The 15,896-nt window shown below is 35.9% G+C and overlaps 1 protein-coding gene across 2 annotated transcripts; it reads left to right on the forward strand.

Moving 5' to 3' along the window:
• The first annotated feature begins 1,873 nt into the window (after positions 1–1,873).
• Positions 1,874–15,393, forward strand: LOC117338094 (probable cytochrome P450 CYP44). Of its 2 annotated transcripts, none has more exons than XM_033899291.1 (10): positions 1,874–1,994; positions 4,925–5,157; positions 5,323–5,548; positions 5,980–6,158; positions 6,345–6,543; positions 7,492–7,651; positions 7,908–8,074; positions 10,176–10,257; positions 11,548–11,754; positions 14,411–15,393. In XM_033899291.1, the coding sequence occupies exons 1-10, from the start codon at positions 1,972–1,974 to the stop codon at positions 14,522–14,524; spliced, it is 1,590 nt and encodes a 529-aa protein (XP_033755182.1). In that variant the 5' UTR covers positions 1,874–1,971; the 3' UTR covers positions 14,525–15,393. The 2 variants fall into 2 exon arrangements, with proteins under 2 accessions (XP_033755182.1, XP_033755183.1); XM_033899292.1 differs by having other exon boundaries at positions 1,883–1,994; positions 5,038–5,157.
• The last annotated feature ends 503 nt before the right edge of the window (positions 15,394–15,896 follow it).

Here is a 15,896-nt window from a genome sequence, read left to right on the forward strand (position 1 = left end):
TGTCCGGAGAATAAACTCAAACGTAGTATCATAATGATGATCGGTTCTGTGATTAATGGTAAAACTGTAAGGCTGATACATACTTTTGATGTTGTTTCATGTCTTCGTGCGAAACATTATTAAGCCTAGAAAATAGAATAGATTTTTTTTCCAAATCCACAAGAACTTCTATAATTTTCGGGCAAAACACTTTAGGGAAATATCTATACATGATATGGTCGCGTTCCGGTACATCTAATCCGGGTGTGCATGGCTGAGCAAATTGCAATCCAGGCACAACACGTGGATTAATACCAGGCGAGTTTAAAGTATTTGGGGCGTGTTCATGACCCCGTGATAGGAAATTACAAGTCATTTTTGACCATGCTTTTGACACGTCGTTATTCTTTTTCAGTGTATTTTAACCAGGTCATGTCCGTTGGAAGGGATGGCAGTGTACTGAATTTATTCATTTATCTATTTATAGATTTACCTTTTTATTTATTCTTCTCTTTTGTTTTATGAAAATAAAGACTGATTAAAATAGGTCAATGAAATGTATCGCAACCGATATTTGCCCAGATATAGGAGGATTTGGTTACATTCTTGCTACCAAACAATCTGTTATTTTTGGATAGAAACTTTTATATGATTCAGTTTCATTAAGTATCTAGAAAATACTAGTGTCTTGAATAATCCCATCTACAAATGACCATTCCAGGAAAGTTGGTTTTGTGGCCATTTATACTGTGTCATTGCTTAGTTCTAAACAGAAGATTGTAAAATATGAGGAAAAGGCACTGTACTCGTCTGAATGGTACATGAAGTTAATTAATATCTTCCCGAAGTGTTAGAATTTTTCAAAAGTCAACATAAAATGCACACTAATACATTTCATATCTGTCTACTTTCTCTAACCCATGAAAACTGTAGTAAAATATATTTCTGAATTTACGATATATTATAAAAATGAATAATTATCCACTCACATAACAGAACAATCGTTTTAAAGCTCTTTACGATTACAAAAATTTAACATCGCGTACAACGTAATACGTTAAAAAATAGTTTGTAAATTGCTATTTGGCATAATCTTAATATTTTCATAAACTGTAAATTTATACAAGCAAATTGTCCTGAAAATTTATACAAGCCTATTGTCCTGACAGATGTGGACACCAAGAATAATTCCATAAATGTTTTTTCATGCTGTATAGCACACTTCACATCACATGTCTTCATACTCATGTAACGGTTTGTCATTGTGCCGCCTCTACAGAAACACCCAATAATTTCGCCATTATGTTCGCAGCTACTCATACTACTCATCAGAATCATACAGTAAATGTTTTATATACGACTAATAGGAAATAACGAAGACTGTTTAATCACGAAAATTGACATCATCTATTTATCTATAGATCGTGCACACTAATTTTACAACAATGCAATTATTCATTTACTCATCAGTACATTTTGATTAATCTTCTAAACCCGGACATCCACATAGTCATGCTTATAGAGTATGCGGTTATATTCATTCATACCAGTAAACTACATATATGGGCGTGTTCTATAAAGATGTACACCACTTAAACATAATCACTGGCGACAAACGAGTACGCGTAGTTAATGCAGATAAACGTTCAACATTGTGATTGTAATCTGAAAGCTGTGTACTATCTCCTACAACTTCCTCCAACATAAATAAACCAAAGGAAAATACCCTCATAACAATTGGCATTATCACACGGGATACAAAATAATCCAGCTCATGATCTCGTTCTGTATTGAGTTAACCCGCACTATACAGTGGGTTTTTTTTCTGAGTAACAGTTTACTCGGTGTGCGTCAAATTCTACCGGCGAATCACAACGTAAAGAGGTGTATTCGAGTGTTCGCACGTCGGAACACCATCATATAAATATTAAGCGATTGAGAATTGACATAACCATTCTCTAGCTTACCTGTATACAACAACAGCTGATCACCATGTTCCTGTATCGGCCTGTAAGGTAGGTAACTAGTATATTATCAGGTAAAGTCTTCAGATATAAGTTAAAATAAATCACGTCGTGAAATTCTTTTTTAAGTTTCTGTCAAGTAAAATCATGGACGGAGTTTTTTTTCGATAATGAGATATAAGGATCAAAATTATCAACAGAAATGTAAGACGATAATCTTTGATATTAACCGATATAACAATCTTAATTTATTTATATCTCAAAAATATCTCAATTAATGGATAAATTACAAATAAGTCACATCATTGATATGATTGTCAGTCATATAAAACACGCCGACGTTGGATCAAGTTTAATAATTTGTTTATATTATAGAAATATAACGGATACTATCTTAAGACGTCACTACAACACATTTATTGGTTCGTTCCTGATTCCGACAGCAGATTATATATTTTATTTCTGCTTCGGTTTTGTTTATATTTTTGCGAGAGAGGATACAGATATTTTAGTTTAAGGTAATCCATTCAGAGTGTACGGTAGACTTACTGTTTTCCGAGTTAATACTGTATAATTAAGTCCGAGCCGTATTCGATATTTACATGATTGAATCTCTCGTGTTATTATGTGAAGGAAGTCGTGATGAATTATAATGTTTAGTCCTACTGGAAACAGTTGAATAAAAAAATCATCTTTATTTCTAACCGTTTAAATGTCCTGCTGGTCACTCGTCGTTATGCCGTTACTGTACATGTTCCTGTGTATACTTTCCCTGAAGACACGCTTGAGGTCTTCACATGTAGTTGGTTGTTTACGTTTGTAATGTTCCGGGTTATAAAGCCATTTACCACTGTCAAAAGCAATCGATGTAGGGGTATGGAACAATGAATGGGTAAATTAAAAATCTGCATGGCAGGTACGATTGATACGCGGAATAGAAAACAAGAAATCCCTTCAAAGTTAATCGTCGTAAATATCAAAGAATATAGCAACATATCCGGTAGTAGGTCCGGTACATGTACATACCGAATAACGCGTATGTAGCTAATTTAAAAAGTCAGTAGAAAAGTAAAGAAGGGGAGATGTTTGTTTGTTTTGGTTTTACGACCTGTTGACAGCCATGGAGGAGGGGGTATGGAGAGGCATAAACATAATAGATATCGATTTTGTTGTAAATTGAATAAATTTTAAATAAGCGTATATATGTGGAACTGTTCCACACTGTCCATAAGAATTAAATGTACAAATCTCGCAGATTATCATTATATTGTTGAATATCATTAGTAATTCTTTCGTTTTCTTCGTACTCCTTTGGAAATTCTGACGTAGAATTTTCTTTTTTCTATACATTATTTGAAATTTTGCTGTAGAAATTTAACTGTAACGTTATTTCAAAATCTATTTATTCAAATGTTAATTAATATTTTATTTATGGCAAATTTTTACTACATTCTCACTGATTCACGCATCCTTTGGAATTGAAATGAATTTTAATACAGGAAACAAGATGTTAGAAGTAAAACGTACAAGTCTTAGAGAATAAGGCGTTGACTATCAAAATAACTAACTGAATGTAGTTTCTCAACTGACGCTAGGTACAGAAGGCATTAGTAATTTTTGCTTTCAAAACAACCATTTTAGATACGTATGGAATGTTTTAGCATTCGTGTTGCCAATTGGTATTAAAATATGTGTATAGCCATCTGGTTTTTATGATATTGGCAACAAAACAAATATATACCTTTCTTTGTTATCCCAAAAATAAAAGAATGATTATCTATTGAAAAGGAATATGGTTTACATCTAGAAGAGTTTAAAATATTGTGATATGCCCTTCTGGCATTCCCATATCAAATGAATTATTTTTTCTCTTTCCGATATTTTAGAGTTATACATTACAGAAGCGAATGAGGCTCATATTTGAAAATGTTTTCTTGCATGCGAAAGTATTTTATCTGGCGACTGTGCCACTTAAATATTTTAGATAGTTATGGGACGTCAGAAATTTAAGTTGCGGCCTGCAGAGAATAAAGTGGAGGCATCCAGATATTTAAGTGGATGCCGCCAGATATTTAAGTGGTGGCCTCCAGATATTAAAGTAGCTGCCGCCAGATATTCAAGCGGCTACCTCCAGATAATAAAGTGGCGGCCCCCAGAAAATAAAGTGGCAGCCGACAGATATTTAAGTGGCGACCATTCCGATATTTAAGTGGCGGCCCCCAGAAAATAAAGTGGCGGCCACGAAATATTTAAGTGGCGGCCGACAGACAAAAATCTTTTTGCATGAAAGAAAAACATATTCCAATGTGAGCCTAATACGCCTCTCTAATATATGATGTACATAGCTACTTCTCTATCGTAGCCGCGAACAACATTTTTCCGTTTACCTTTGTCTGTTTTACATTCAAATATGTACCATATTCGCGTAAAAGATATGTAAGTTAGTGGGTTAATTCGGAATAGTATATGTTATTAATTTTCCTGCATGCAGGATGTAGGGATTATACTTGCGTTCTCCCTCGCATCATGCGTAAGAGGCGACTATATACATGTTTGTCTCCCTAATGTCTTCATTAATACTGTCCCACTTCTAGGCTTAAGGTTTGCATTTGCACTTCAGAGGAATGTTTTAGGTCTCTGTCTGACTGAGACAAACCAAAGTCTGTTACCTCTGAGTTACTGTATACCGCCCAGCTTTAACGGACTCGTTCTCATTGCCTGTATCAGACTTGCCGTCACTCTACCATGTCCGTGGAATTTTAGTGTCATGTCATAGTTAAAACTGATTTTCCAATGTTAATTGACATACGATATTGCTATGCTGGTGTACCATCCCTAATGATCTGTATTAGTGGAAATTTTTATGCAAATGGAATTTGTTGCACAAATAATCCTTTTCGGTAAATAAAATATAGCCATTTGATTGTATAATACCATTATATGAATAAAAGACTAGTATAATGTACGATTCGTCTTTACAGAGGAGCCATATGTGTTTCGCCGACTTTCACAACATTCTCACGTAAACGTTCAACCTCTGTCATACATCCGAACTTAAACAAATGTCCTTTTGCTCATCCGGTTTCCATGCAAGGTCACCAGATTGCCCTGCCGTCCGAGGCCGACACTATCAAGCCATTTGAAGAGATGCCTGGGCCACAAGGGATCTATAATGTTCCCTATTTAGGAGCGGCGCTACAGATGTATCCATTCAGTAAGGTTTGGCATTGTTTAACATCCTGTCGATTGATATTGTCACTAATTTCACAGTATTGAGCTGTATTATGATTTAACTGTTCCTGTGTTTATATCTAAGACAACATTTATATCTGAAGCGATTTTGCTGTTTTATTATACAATTATTTCGGGGTTTTTTCAGCTAAATACCGCACAGAACGCTTCGACGAATTAATAGAAAAGTGGCGCAGGGAGTTTGGCACAATCTGCAGAGTTCGTCTTCCTAGCGAATGGAACGTGTTCGTGCTTGATCCTGATGACGTTGAGAAAACTTTCAGGTCCGACAATAAGTATCCTTTCCGGCGGCCTCTGCCATTGTTCGACACGTATAATAACAGCAGGAACCGTGAGCCTACGATTGGAGAGCGGTAAGGCCCAAACTACTCTATAGAAATATGTAGGATTGCAGCGAAGACGTAAATATCACATGAACTGTTTTTCGTTATGTATAGTAAAGAAAGACAATGCATTCCCACACAACGGACATACTATTTTAAGCAATAGATATTACAGGGATCCAAACGTCTCCATGACCTTATGTAGATTCATTATCTTACAGATACAATGATAGAATGCCGTGTCTTTCGATCAAAGATAGACAATATCAGCGGTATTATACATAAACCCCTGGTTGACTTCGCCTTTTGAATTATTTGGTTTTTAAGTTAGCCCAGAGTGGCTTTATTAACTTTGAACACCATCTTTGATGACCTCAGCTTTTCACAAAACGTTAAACACCAACCTTAAAAATGACTGCGTCCGCTTATTTTTGTAGTATTTACATAATTCTGTTATACAGTAATGGTGAAAACTGGTGGGAGCTACGGAGTCCGGCACAGAGAGGTATATGTCAGCCTCGAGCCGTGTCAAAACTTATACCAAAGTTAAGCGGGGTAGCCGATGACCTCGTTAGTAACTGTAGAGTGACTGGTCAACTCCAAAACCTGCCCGACCCATTGTTTGAATACTCTTCAGAAGGTTTGTGTTAGTACAGTAGGATCGTATTTTAATGCAACTTGTAGGAATGGATTGGTTTTCAATTGAAAGCAAGACAATCCTCGTATAATGCGATTGTTATTTAAATATATCTCGATGAACTATAATCCTAAATGTGAACGGCTATGATAACAGTGTCCCTATACCTTGTCTGTCCGTATCCTATAGGGGCGGGGCTGCTGTGCTTCAACAAAAGACTTGGCATCATATCATCTTCAGGATCAGAGTCTAATCGCGAGTTCATGGAATTTGTGGATAATTACTTTGATTACTTTGGAGAGCAACTTCTAGCGCCAATCAACTGGTTCAAGTGGTTTAAAACTCCGGGCTATCGCAAATTCGAAAAGGCGTCTGATTTTTTAATGAGGTGAGTATACCTTGAATTAAACAATGAGGAAGAACTGAGAGCTGTAAGAATGAGCTTTGAATATATCTGTAGATAGAACTTTGAATATCTCTATAGATAAAATCTTGAATATATCTGTAGATAGAACTTTGAATATCTCTATAGATAAAATCTTGAATATATCTGTAGATAGAACTTTGAATATCTCTGTAGATAAAATCTTGAATATATCTGTAGATAGAACTTTGAGTATCTCTATAGATAGAACTTTGAATATCTCTATAGATAGAACTTTGAGTATCTCTATAGATAGAACTTTGAATATCTTTATAGATAGAACTTTGAATATATCTGTAGATAGAACTTTGAATATCTCTGTAGATAGAACTTTTAATATATCTGTAGATAGAACTTTGAATATCTCTGTAGATAAAATCTTGAATATATCTGTAGATAGAACTTTGAGTATCTCTATAGATAGAACTTTGAATATCTTTATAGACAGAACTTTGAATATCTTTATAGATAGAACTTTGAATATATCTGTAGATAGAACTTTGAATATCTCTATAGATAGAACTTTGAATATATCTGTAGACAGAACTTTGAATATCTCTATAGATAAAATCTTGAATATATCTGTAGATAGAACTTTGAATATCTCTATAGATAAAATCTTGAATATATCTGTAGATAGAACTTTGAATATCTCTATAGATAAAATCTTGAATATATCTGTAGATAGAACTTTGAATATCTCTATAGATAAAATCTTGAATATATCTGTAGATAGAACTTTGAATATCTCTGTAGACAGAACTTTGAATATATCTGTAGATAGAACTTTGAATATCTCTATAGATAGAACTTTGAATATCTCTATAGATAGAAGTTGTAATTTGTTAATCTTTTTAAGATAGCGTTCTACGTAAGTGGTCTTTATGTTAATATTGAATTATGTTATCAAAGTTTCACAGACAAATATACGGAAAAGGCGCTCAACAATCTAGACAACAAAACTGACCCAGATGAGTTTAATCTTCTTCATTTCCTGTTAACGTCCCCGAATATGACTCCAGAAAAAATATCTTCGCTCCTCATCGACTTTTTCAGAGGAGGAATTGATTCTGTAAGTTATTTCCTGACTTTTTTTCTTCTGTTATATAATATTGCTTTACTTACATAACCATGATATTAAACCCATTTGATGTCATTAAGCGATAACGCATAATGAGTACCATTAAAATGCATGTATGCCCACGACAGTGTACCTATAGAATACCAAAATACATTGGTAATTGCGAGAATTTAATATTTAACATGTCGTTTGCCTAATTATAATGCTTTATGAAGAATGCTGTTTTAATCAAATTTACACTTTTTAGACGGCCAACGCAATTACATTCCTGCTTTATCACCTTGCAAAATATCCCGACATACAAGAGAAACTATATCAGGAGTTAGCTCCCCTGATACCGGCAGAGGGTCCAATTAGTCCAGATGGCTTCAAGGATGTGCATTATCTGAAGGCATGTCTTAAAGAATCGTTCAGGTGAGCTGTCGTTATTTTACCAGTATACATCGGTACGTACGCTTACATATGTAAAATCTTACATTTCGAACCAAATTCAATTGAACATTTTTGTACAACGATATAGTTATACTAATGTACCTTTAAAGATGTCATTTTGATCATAATTAAATATTACCTCACGTACTAACTTCGGTCCAGAAGATATTATATTATGAATAATTCTATCCTGTGAGCGACTGAGGGATCCTAACGTTAAGTCGACAAAGTGCAAGTGATATACAGAAATTTAAATTACAATGTCCTCCCAGAAATGTAGGTTGGTGGGTAAAGTCAATGTCCTTCCAGAAATGTAGGTTGATGGGTAAAGTTAATGTCCTTCCAGAAATGTAGGTTGATGGGTAAAGTCATTGTCCAAATAGAAATGTAGGTTTGTGGGTTAAGTCATTGTCCAAATAGAAATGCAGGTTGGTGGGTTAAGTCATTGTCCATATAGAAATCTAGGTTTGTGGGTTAAGTCAATGTCGTCCATTTGACCTGTAGATTGTAAGGCGGGTGTCGTCGATTTGACCTAGATTTGTAAGGCGGGTGTCGTCGATTTGACCTAGATAAGTATGGCGAGTGCCGTCGATTTGACCTAGATTTGTATGGCAGATGTCGTCGATTTGACCTTGATTTGTATGATAGGTGTCGTCGATTTGACCTAGATTTGTGTGGCGAGTGTCGTTTTCCTTCCCGGAACGCCTGCTCATATTGTACATTCCAATTAAGCCATTGTCCATATAGAAATGTAGGTCGGTGGGTTAAGTCAATGTCCTTATATAAATGTAGGTTTGTGGATAAAGTCAATGTCCTTATAGAAATGTAGGTTGGTGGGTAAAGTCATTGTCCAGATAGAAATGTAGGTTGATGGGTAAAGTCAATGTCCATATAAAAATGTAGGTTGGTGGGTAAAGTCATTGTCCAGATAGAAATGTAGGTTGATGGGTAAAGTTAATGTCCTCCCAGAAATGTAGGTTGGTGGGTTAAGTCAATGTCCTCCCAGAAATGTAGGTTGGTGGGTAAAGTCAATGTCCTTATAGAAATGTAGGTCGGTGGGTTAAGTCAATGTCCTTATATAAATGTAGGTTTGTGGATAAAGTCAATGTCGTTATAGAAATGTAGGTTGGTGGGTAAAGTCATTGTCCAGATAGAAATGTAGGTTGATGGGTAAAGTTAATGTCCATATAAAAATGTAGGTTGGTGGGTAAAGTCATTGTCCAGATAGAAATGTAGGTTGATGGGTAAAGTTAATGTCCTCCCAGAAATGTAGGTTGGTGGGTTAAGTCAATGTCCTCCCAGAAATGTAGGTTGGTGGGTAAAGTCAATGTCCTTATAGAAATGTAGGTCGGTGGGTTAAGTCAATGTCCTTATATAAATGTAGGTTGGTGGGTAAAGTCATTGTCCAGATAGAAATGTAGGTTGATGGGTAAAGTTAATGTCCTCCCAGAAATGTAGGTTGGTGGGTTAAGTCAATGTCCTCCCAGAAATGTAGGTTGGTGGGTAATGTCATTGTCCATATAGAAATGTAGGTCGGTGGGTTAAGTTAATGTCCTTATAGAAATGTAGGTCGGTGGGTAAAGTTAATGTCCTTATAGAAATGTAGGTTGGTGGGTAAAGTCATTGTCCAAATAGAAATGTAGGTTGATGGGTTAAGTCAATGTCCTCCCAGAAATGTAGGTTGGTGGGTAAAGTTAATGTCCATATAGAAATGTAGGTTTGTGGGTAAAGTCATTGTCCATATAGAAATGTAGGTTGGTGGGTAAAGTCATTGTCCTTATAGAAATGTAGGTTTGTGGGTAAAGTCATTGTCCATATAGAAATGTAGGTTGGTGGGTAAAGTTAATGTCCTCCCAGAAATGTAGGTTTGTGGGTAAAGTCATTGTCCATATAGAAATGTAGGTTGGTGGGTAAAGTCATTGTCCATATAGAAATGTAGGTTGGTGGGTTAAGTCAATGTCCTCCCAGAAATGTAGGTTGGTGGGTTAAGTCATTGTCCATATAGAAATGTAGGTTTGTGGGTAAAGTCATTGTCCATATAGAAATGTAGGTTGGTGGGTTAAGTGTTTTGCCTTTTGTTTAGATTTGTATATCCAGTAATCCTGGGTACCCAGAGAGTATTGGATAAGGATGTGGTGCTTTCTAACTACGATATTCCGGCGGGGGTATGTATACCACGAAACACATGGTTCCTATGACACCGGGTCAGAACACACATACCTTTTTCGGAATACTTTTTAAATATCCATTATTCAAACATTTATTCCCAATTTCTTTTTGTTAACATCTGTGTATGCCCAAGTTGATGTTTTAACACCTGTGTATGCCAAAGTTGATTTTTTAACATTTGTGTATGCCCAAGTTGATTTTTTAACACCTGTGTATGCCTAAGTTGAATTTGAACATCTGTGTATGCCCAAGTTGACGTTTTAACACCTGTGTATGCCTAAGTTGATGTTTTAACACCTGTGTATGCCAAAGTTGATTTTTTAACATCTGTGTATGCCAAAGTTGATTTTTTAACACCTGTGTATGCCTAAGTTGAATTTGAACATCTGTGTATGCCCAAGTTGATGTTTTAACATCGGTGTATGCCCAAGTTGATGTTTTAACATCTGTGTATGCCCAAGTTGATGTTTTAACACCTGTGTATGCCCAAGTTGATGTTTTAACATCGGTGTATGCCCAAGTTGATGTTTTAACATCTGTGTATGCCTAAGTTGATGTTTTAACATCTGTGTATGCCTAAGTTGATGTTTTAACATCTGTGTATGCCCAAGTTGATGTTTTAACATCTGTGTATGCCCAAGTTGATGTTTTAACATCGGTGTATGCCCAAGTTGATGTTTTAACATCGGTGTATGCCCAAGTTGATGTTATAACATCTGTGTATGCCAAAGTTGATGTTTTAACACCTGTGTATGCCTAAGTTGATTTTTAAACATCTGTGTATGCCAAAGTTGATGTTATATCACCTGTGTATGCCTAAGTTGATTTTTTAACACCTGTGTATGCCTAAGTTGTTTTTTGACCATCTGTGTATGCCTAAGTTGATTTTTTAACATCTGTGTATGCCCAACAATTTCCGACAATATTTTCACATTTTTTGCACCCTACAATACAGACGAGCTAGAGAAGCTGTAAAATGTGGTTTTTTCTCATGATCTATCTTAAATGAAATCCTTTTGAAATGGATCAAAATATGAAAATATGAAATAAGTGAATAATTATTTTAAAATTTTGAATTTAGAACGCAACAATGTGGGATAATGTAATAGAATATTTATTTTTCAATCGATATTACTTTTTGCACATCAAGAATTATTGACTTTCAGGAAAGTCTGTGAAGTTGCATTACATGTACCAGTGTATCTCAACGTGAAAACGGTCTATTTCACTTGTACTATGAAAAGCATGAGCGAACATTACAATTTGTTGTTTTCGTTGCCTTACAGACGACAATAAATATGTGCATTACCTCTATCTGCAAAGACGAAAAATATTTTCCTAATCCGGACAAGTTCTTGCCTGAGCGTTGGTTAAGGAGTAATCCTGACAGAGAAAAAATCCATCCTTTCGGTTTCCTTCCCTTTGGATACGGAACACGGAACTGTGTAGGACAGAGATTCGCGGAGCAGGAGATATATGTCAGTGTATCCAAAGTGAGTAAATGTTTTGATATATTCAGTATGTAATGTTAGATATACCTACCTTGATGGCCTCTACTCAATATCCGATATCATAATGAGGTACTTACAGTATAAGCTGGAGGTGATTCTCGGTAGCACAGAGGTAGGGAGTTTGTCTCGATATATAATGACTATTTAGAGTCAGTCCTATTACAATGCGTGATGCTCAGCACTATAAACACACACTCCATGGGGGAGTCAATAGACCGTTCTGGTGTTACAATACTGAAACGAGGTGTCGTGTCAGTGTGTCAGCGACGGAACATTTGTATGACACTATTCATGGATGTAGAGTTGGCTCCACTCAATCTATATTTGAAACCAAATTACATTAATTTACGCTTCCTTAATAAATAAGGCAGTGTCTTACAGGAAACCAGAGGTAACGTTGTAAAGTAATGATGGAGATCGGCTTTAAGTGACAGTATACGATTTCTCTTGATTTCATCCAAAACTATTATATATATATGTATTTTTTCCTAAAAAAGGAAAGACAGTATCAACAATTAGCCGTAATTTCTAACTGAAATCGATAAAAAACGAGGGGATCGTATAAAATGTGGCTTGCGCGGTAGATAAAGAGATAGGTGACCGTAATGGTTAAGTGTCTTGTGTTTCAACCACTATGTAAATCTAGGCTCAATTGAGATTATGTCAACTTCTCTAAAGAAAACAAGCATCGAATACGTTCAATAACATATCCAAGATAGTAGAATACTTACCAAAGATAGCATGCATGATGTCGATACCAACATTTCCCTGGGGGTATGCAATCTGTCAGTCATGGGATTAAATTGATTGATCAGAATAAATCGGTTAACTCTTTTTATATTTATCTTTTGTATTTTTGCCAGTGAATTATAGAAATTTATCAAACTGATAAAACATATTTTCACTGCAGCGATCAGCAGTTAAAATATAAGATTTTGCAGTGAAAATAAAAGTTTTTCGTTTTTGACAAATCAGAGCGAACCTTTGTATTCGCCTCATTGAAACTAGCCGATTTCTTATGCTGTATTCCTGAAATATTTAGAAAAAAAGCTTTTGACAAAACACTTACTTGACGTTAGCTTTTCATTCACAGGTTCTCCAATAACAGCAGAAAATGCTTAAATTGCGTTATCAGTCCATAAATAATGTCCCCGTCAAGTTGGCGTTGAGTAACGTCACAAAGAGACGTCGTCAAGAATTATGTTACTGATTCCCGCACTTTTCGACGCTATTATTTTTTCGATGATATTCAATTTTTTTATCGTAAAATGCAATAAAAAGAAAATGTAATGGTTTCCAGTTGAATACATATTATGTATAACATATATTTCACTCATATGACAAAATATTTCGGGATATATCGATATTGTGTCATACTCGTGAAATATATGTTATGCAACGGGAAACCATTCAATATCCTCCATTTATTTTACTAATAGATACATACAGGTATACCGTATAAGTAATATAAACTGCAGCAAGATCTCATTGGAAATATTCTGAGATTTATTCGAGATTGTAGCTTAACCCTGGTTCAACCGACATTTATAAGTCGGGTGTCGTGGATTTGACCTAGATTTGTATGAGAGGTGTAGTCCATTTGAACCAGATTTGTATGGCAGGTGTCGTCCGTTTGAACCAGATTTGTATGGCAGGTGTCGTCCGTTTGAACCAGATTTGTATGGCAGGTGTCGTCGATTTGACCTAGATTTGTATGGCGTGTGACGTCTATTTGACCTAGATTTGTAAGGCGGGTGTCGTCGATTTGACCTAGATTTGTATGGCGGGTGTCGTATATTTGACCTAGATTTGTATGGCGGGTGCCGTCAATTTGAACTAGATTTGTATGGCAGGTGTGGTCTGACCAGGATTTGTATGGCACATGTCGTCCATTTGACCTATATTTGTAAGGGGGTTGTCGTCCATTTGACCTAGATTGTATGGCGGGTGTCGTATATTTGACCTAGATTTGTATGGCGGGTGTTGTCGATTGAACTAGATTTGTATGACAGGTGTGGTCTGACCAGGATTTATATGGCACATGTCGTCCATTTGACCTATATTTGTAAGGGGGTTGTCGTCCATTTGACCTAGATTGTAAGGCGGGTGTCGTCGATTTGACCTAGATAAGTATGGCGAGGGCCGTCGATTTGGCCTAGATTTGTATGGCAGATGTCGTCGATTTGACCTAGATTTGTATGATGAGTGTCGTCGATTTGACCTAGATTTGTGTGGCGAGTGTCGTTTTCCTTCCCAGAACGCCTGCTCATATTGTACATTCCAATAGTCTCCATGGAAATCCATATTTTTGGTTGTATTTTGTCCTCGTTTCGTAGTTAGAATTACTGTTTCGTTTTAATATCCGCGTTCTCAGTTAAGTTTGCCTTTGTCATGTCAGCTCCAGTCGTGTTAGGTCCACAACCTTGTATTCTAATGCGTGGTTTTCTTTCCGCTCTTAAGAAGAGAACGAAACTTAAGTTTTGAATGGGTTGTATTAGTGTGTAAGTTAGGAAACTTGTCATATTTGAATGGCAGCGATAGGATTAAACTAAATTGTTATTTCCTGCTAATTTGAACTGGTTTGTCTTACAGAAATATTATTCATCTAAATAGACTCATTAATTTCTTTCTTTTTCAGATTGTGACTAACTTCACGTTATCACTTCCAAAGGGTTTAAACGATGTGCCGTTTGTCTACTCAACGTTTGCTACTCCCAGAGATAAATTCACCTTGCATTTGAACCCAAGATGAACCGACGAATGATCTGTAAACTATATACTGTTATGAAGCGACAATCAGATCCGGCTAAAGATAATCCAGATAATCACACGTATACGGTCAGAGACAATTTTCGCGCCCTATCATATATACGGATAATTGTGAAGACATTGACCTATGTATATATAACTGATATACTACTACACTTGCCAAAAGTACAACCTTGTGATACGTAGCAGTAGTGTTTTCGAGTAAAGCCCTGTGATAAGTAGCCGCAGTTTTTACGAGTACAGCCCTGTGATAAGTAGCCGCAGTTTTTACGAGTACAGCCCTGTTATACGTAGACGCCCTTGTTACTTGTACAACCCTGTGATACGTATCAGTAGTGTTTTCGAGTACAGCCCTGTGATACGTAGCGGTAGTGTTTTCGAGTACAGCCCTGTGATACGTAGCGGTAGTGTTTTCGAGTACAGCCCTGTGATACGTAGCAGTTTACCTGAGTATAATATTGGTATTTATTTATATTTATTCATATTTTTATGCATTTATTACGTTGTGAATCTCCTAATAGTTTCAATTGAATTTTAAACATCTGCACTTCATTTTGTCAGTGTAGTTCCATGACATAATTCCTTGTTGTGCATTACCAGAAATATGTGTTACAGATTATATATTAATGTTGACTTATATTTAAATGTTTTTATTGAATTTTGTTTACAACATCTCGCGGGCGAGAAATTGTATAGAGAACTTTTATTCTTTTAATGTACGGAAAAAATTATAACGAAAGAAAATAATATATCTATATACAATGTATGTGTCTTTGTCATATCGTTGTACATCACACTTTCCCTCGGCTACGTTAGGTATTGTTATTTTGCTCTAAATACATGCACATTTCTCGAAATACCTTTGTTGTAATTCTTAATAACCACAATCTCAAATGGATTGATCTGAAGTAAGAGGGCTGATTGATAAGTTGTGAGCCTCATATTGAAGGATTTTAATTTGCCGGACATATTGTATTATTTTTCAACATAATACCCTTCAGTATCTATACACTTTTGCCAATGGTGTTTAACGGCCTCAATGTCACTTTTATAGAACTCCTTTTCTTGGTTGTTCATAAGGTCATCCACTGCATGTATGACGTCATCATCAGACTGAAAGTACATGTAAGTGCTTGACATATCTGAAATATATGAAAGCCTGATGGAGCGAGATCAGATGAATAAGACGGATACTCAATCATTTAAAAGCCACAACCGTGAATGACAGCCATGGCAATGACAGACGTGTGGACAGGAGAATGATTCTGATTAAATACACCTTTAGTGAGCTTTCCGCGGCGCTAAAAAATTAATATTTTCCCGTAACTGCCACATAGGTGAAGCACAGTATGTGC

Source organism: Pecten maximus, chromosome 11 (assembly GCF_902652985.1).
Source record: "Pecten maximus chromosome 11, xPecMax1.1, whole genome shotgun sequence".
In the NCBI taxonomy this organism is placed as follows: domain Eukaryota; kingdom Metazoa; phylum Mollusca; class Bivalvia; order Pectinida; family Pectinidae; genus Pecten; species Pecten maximus.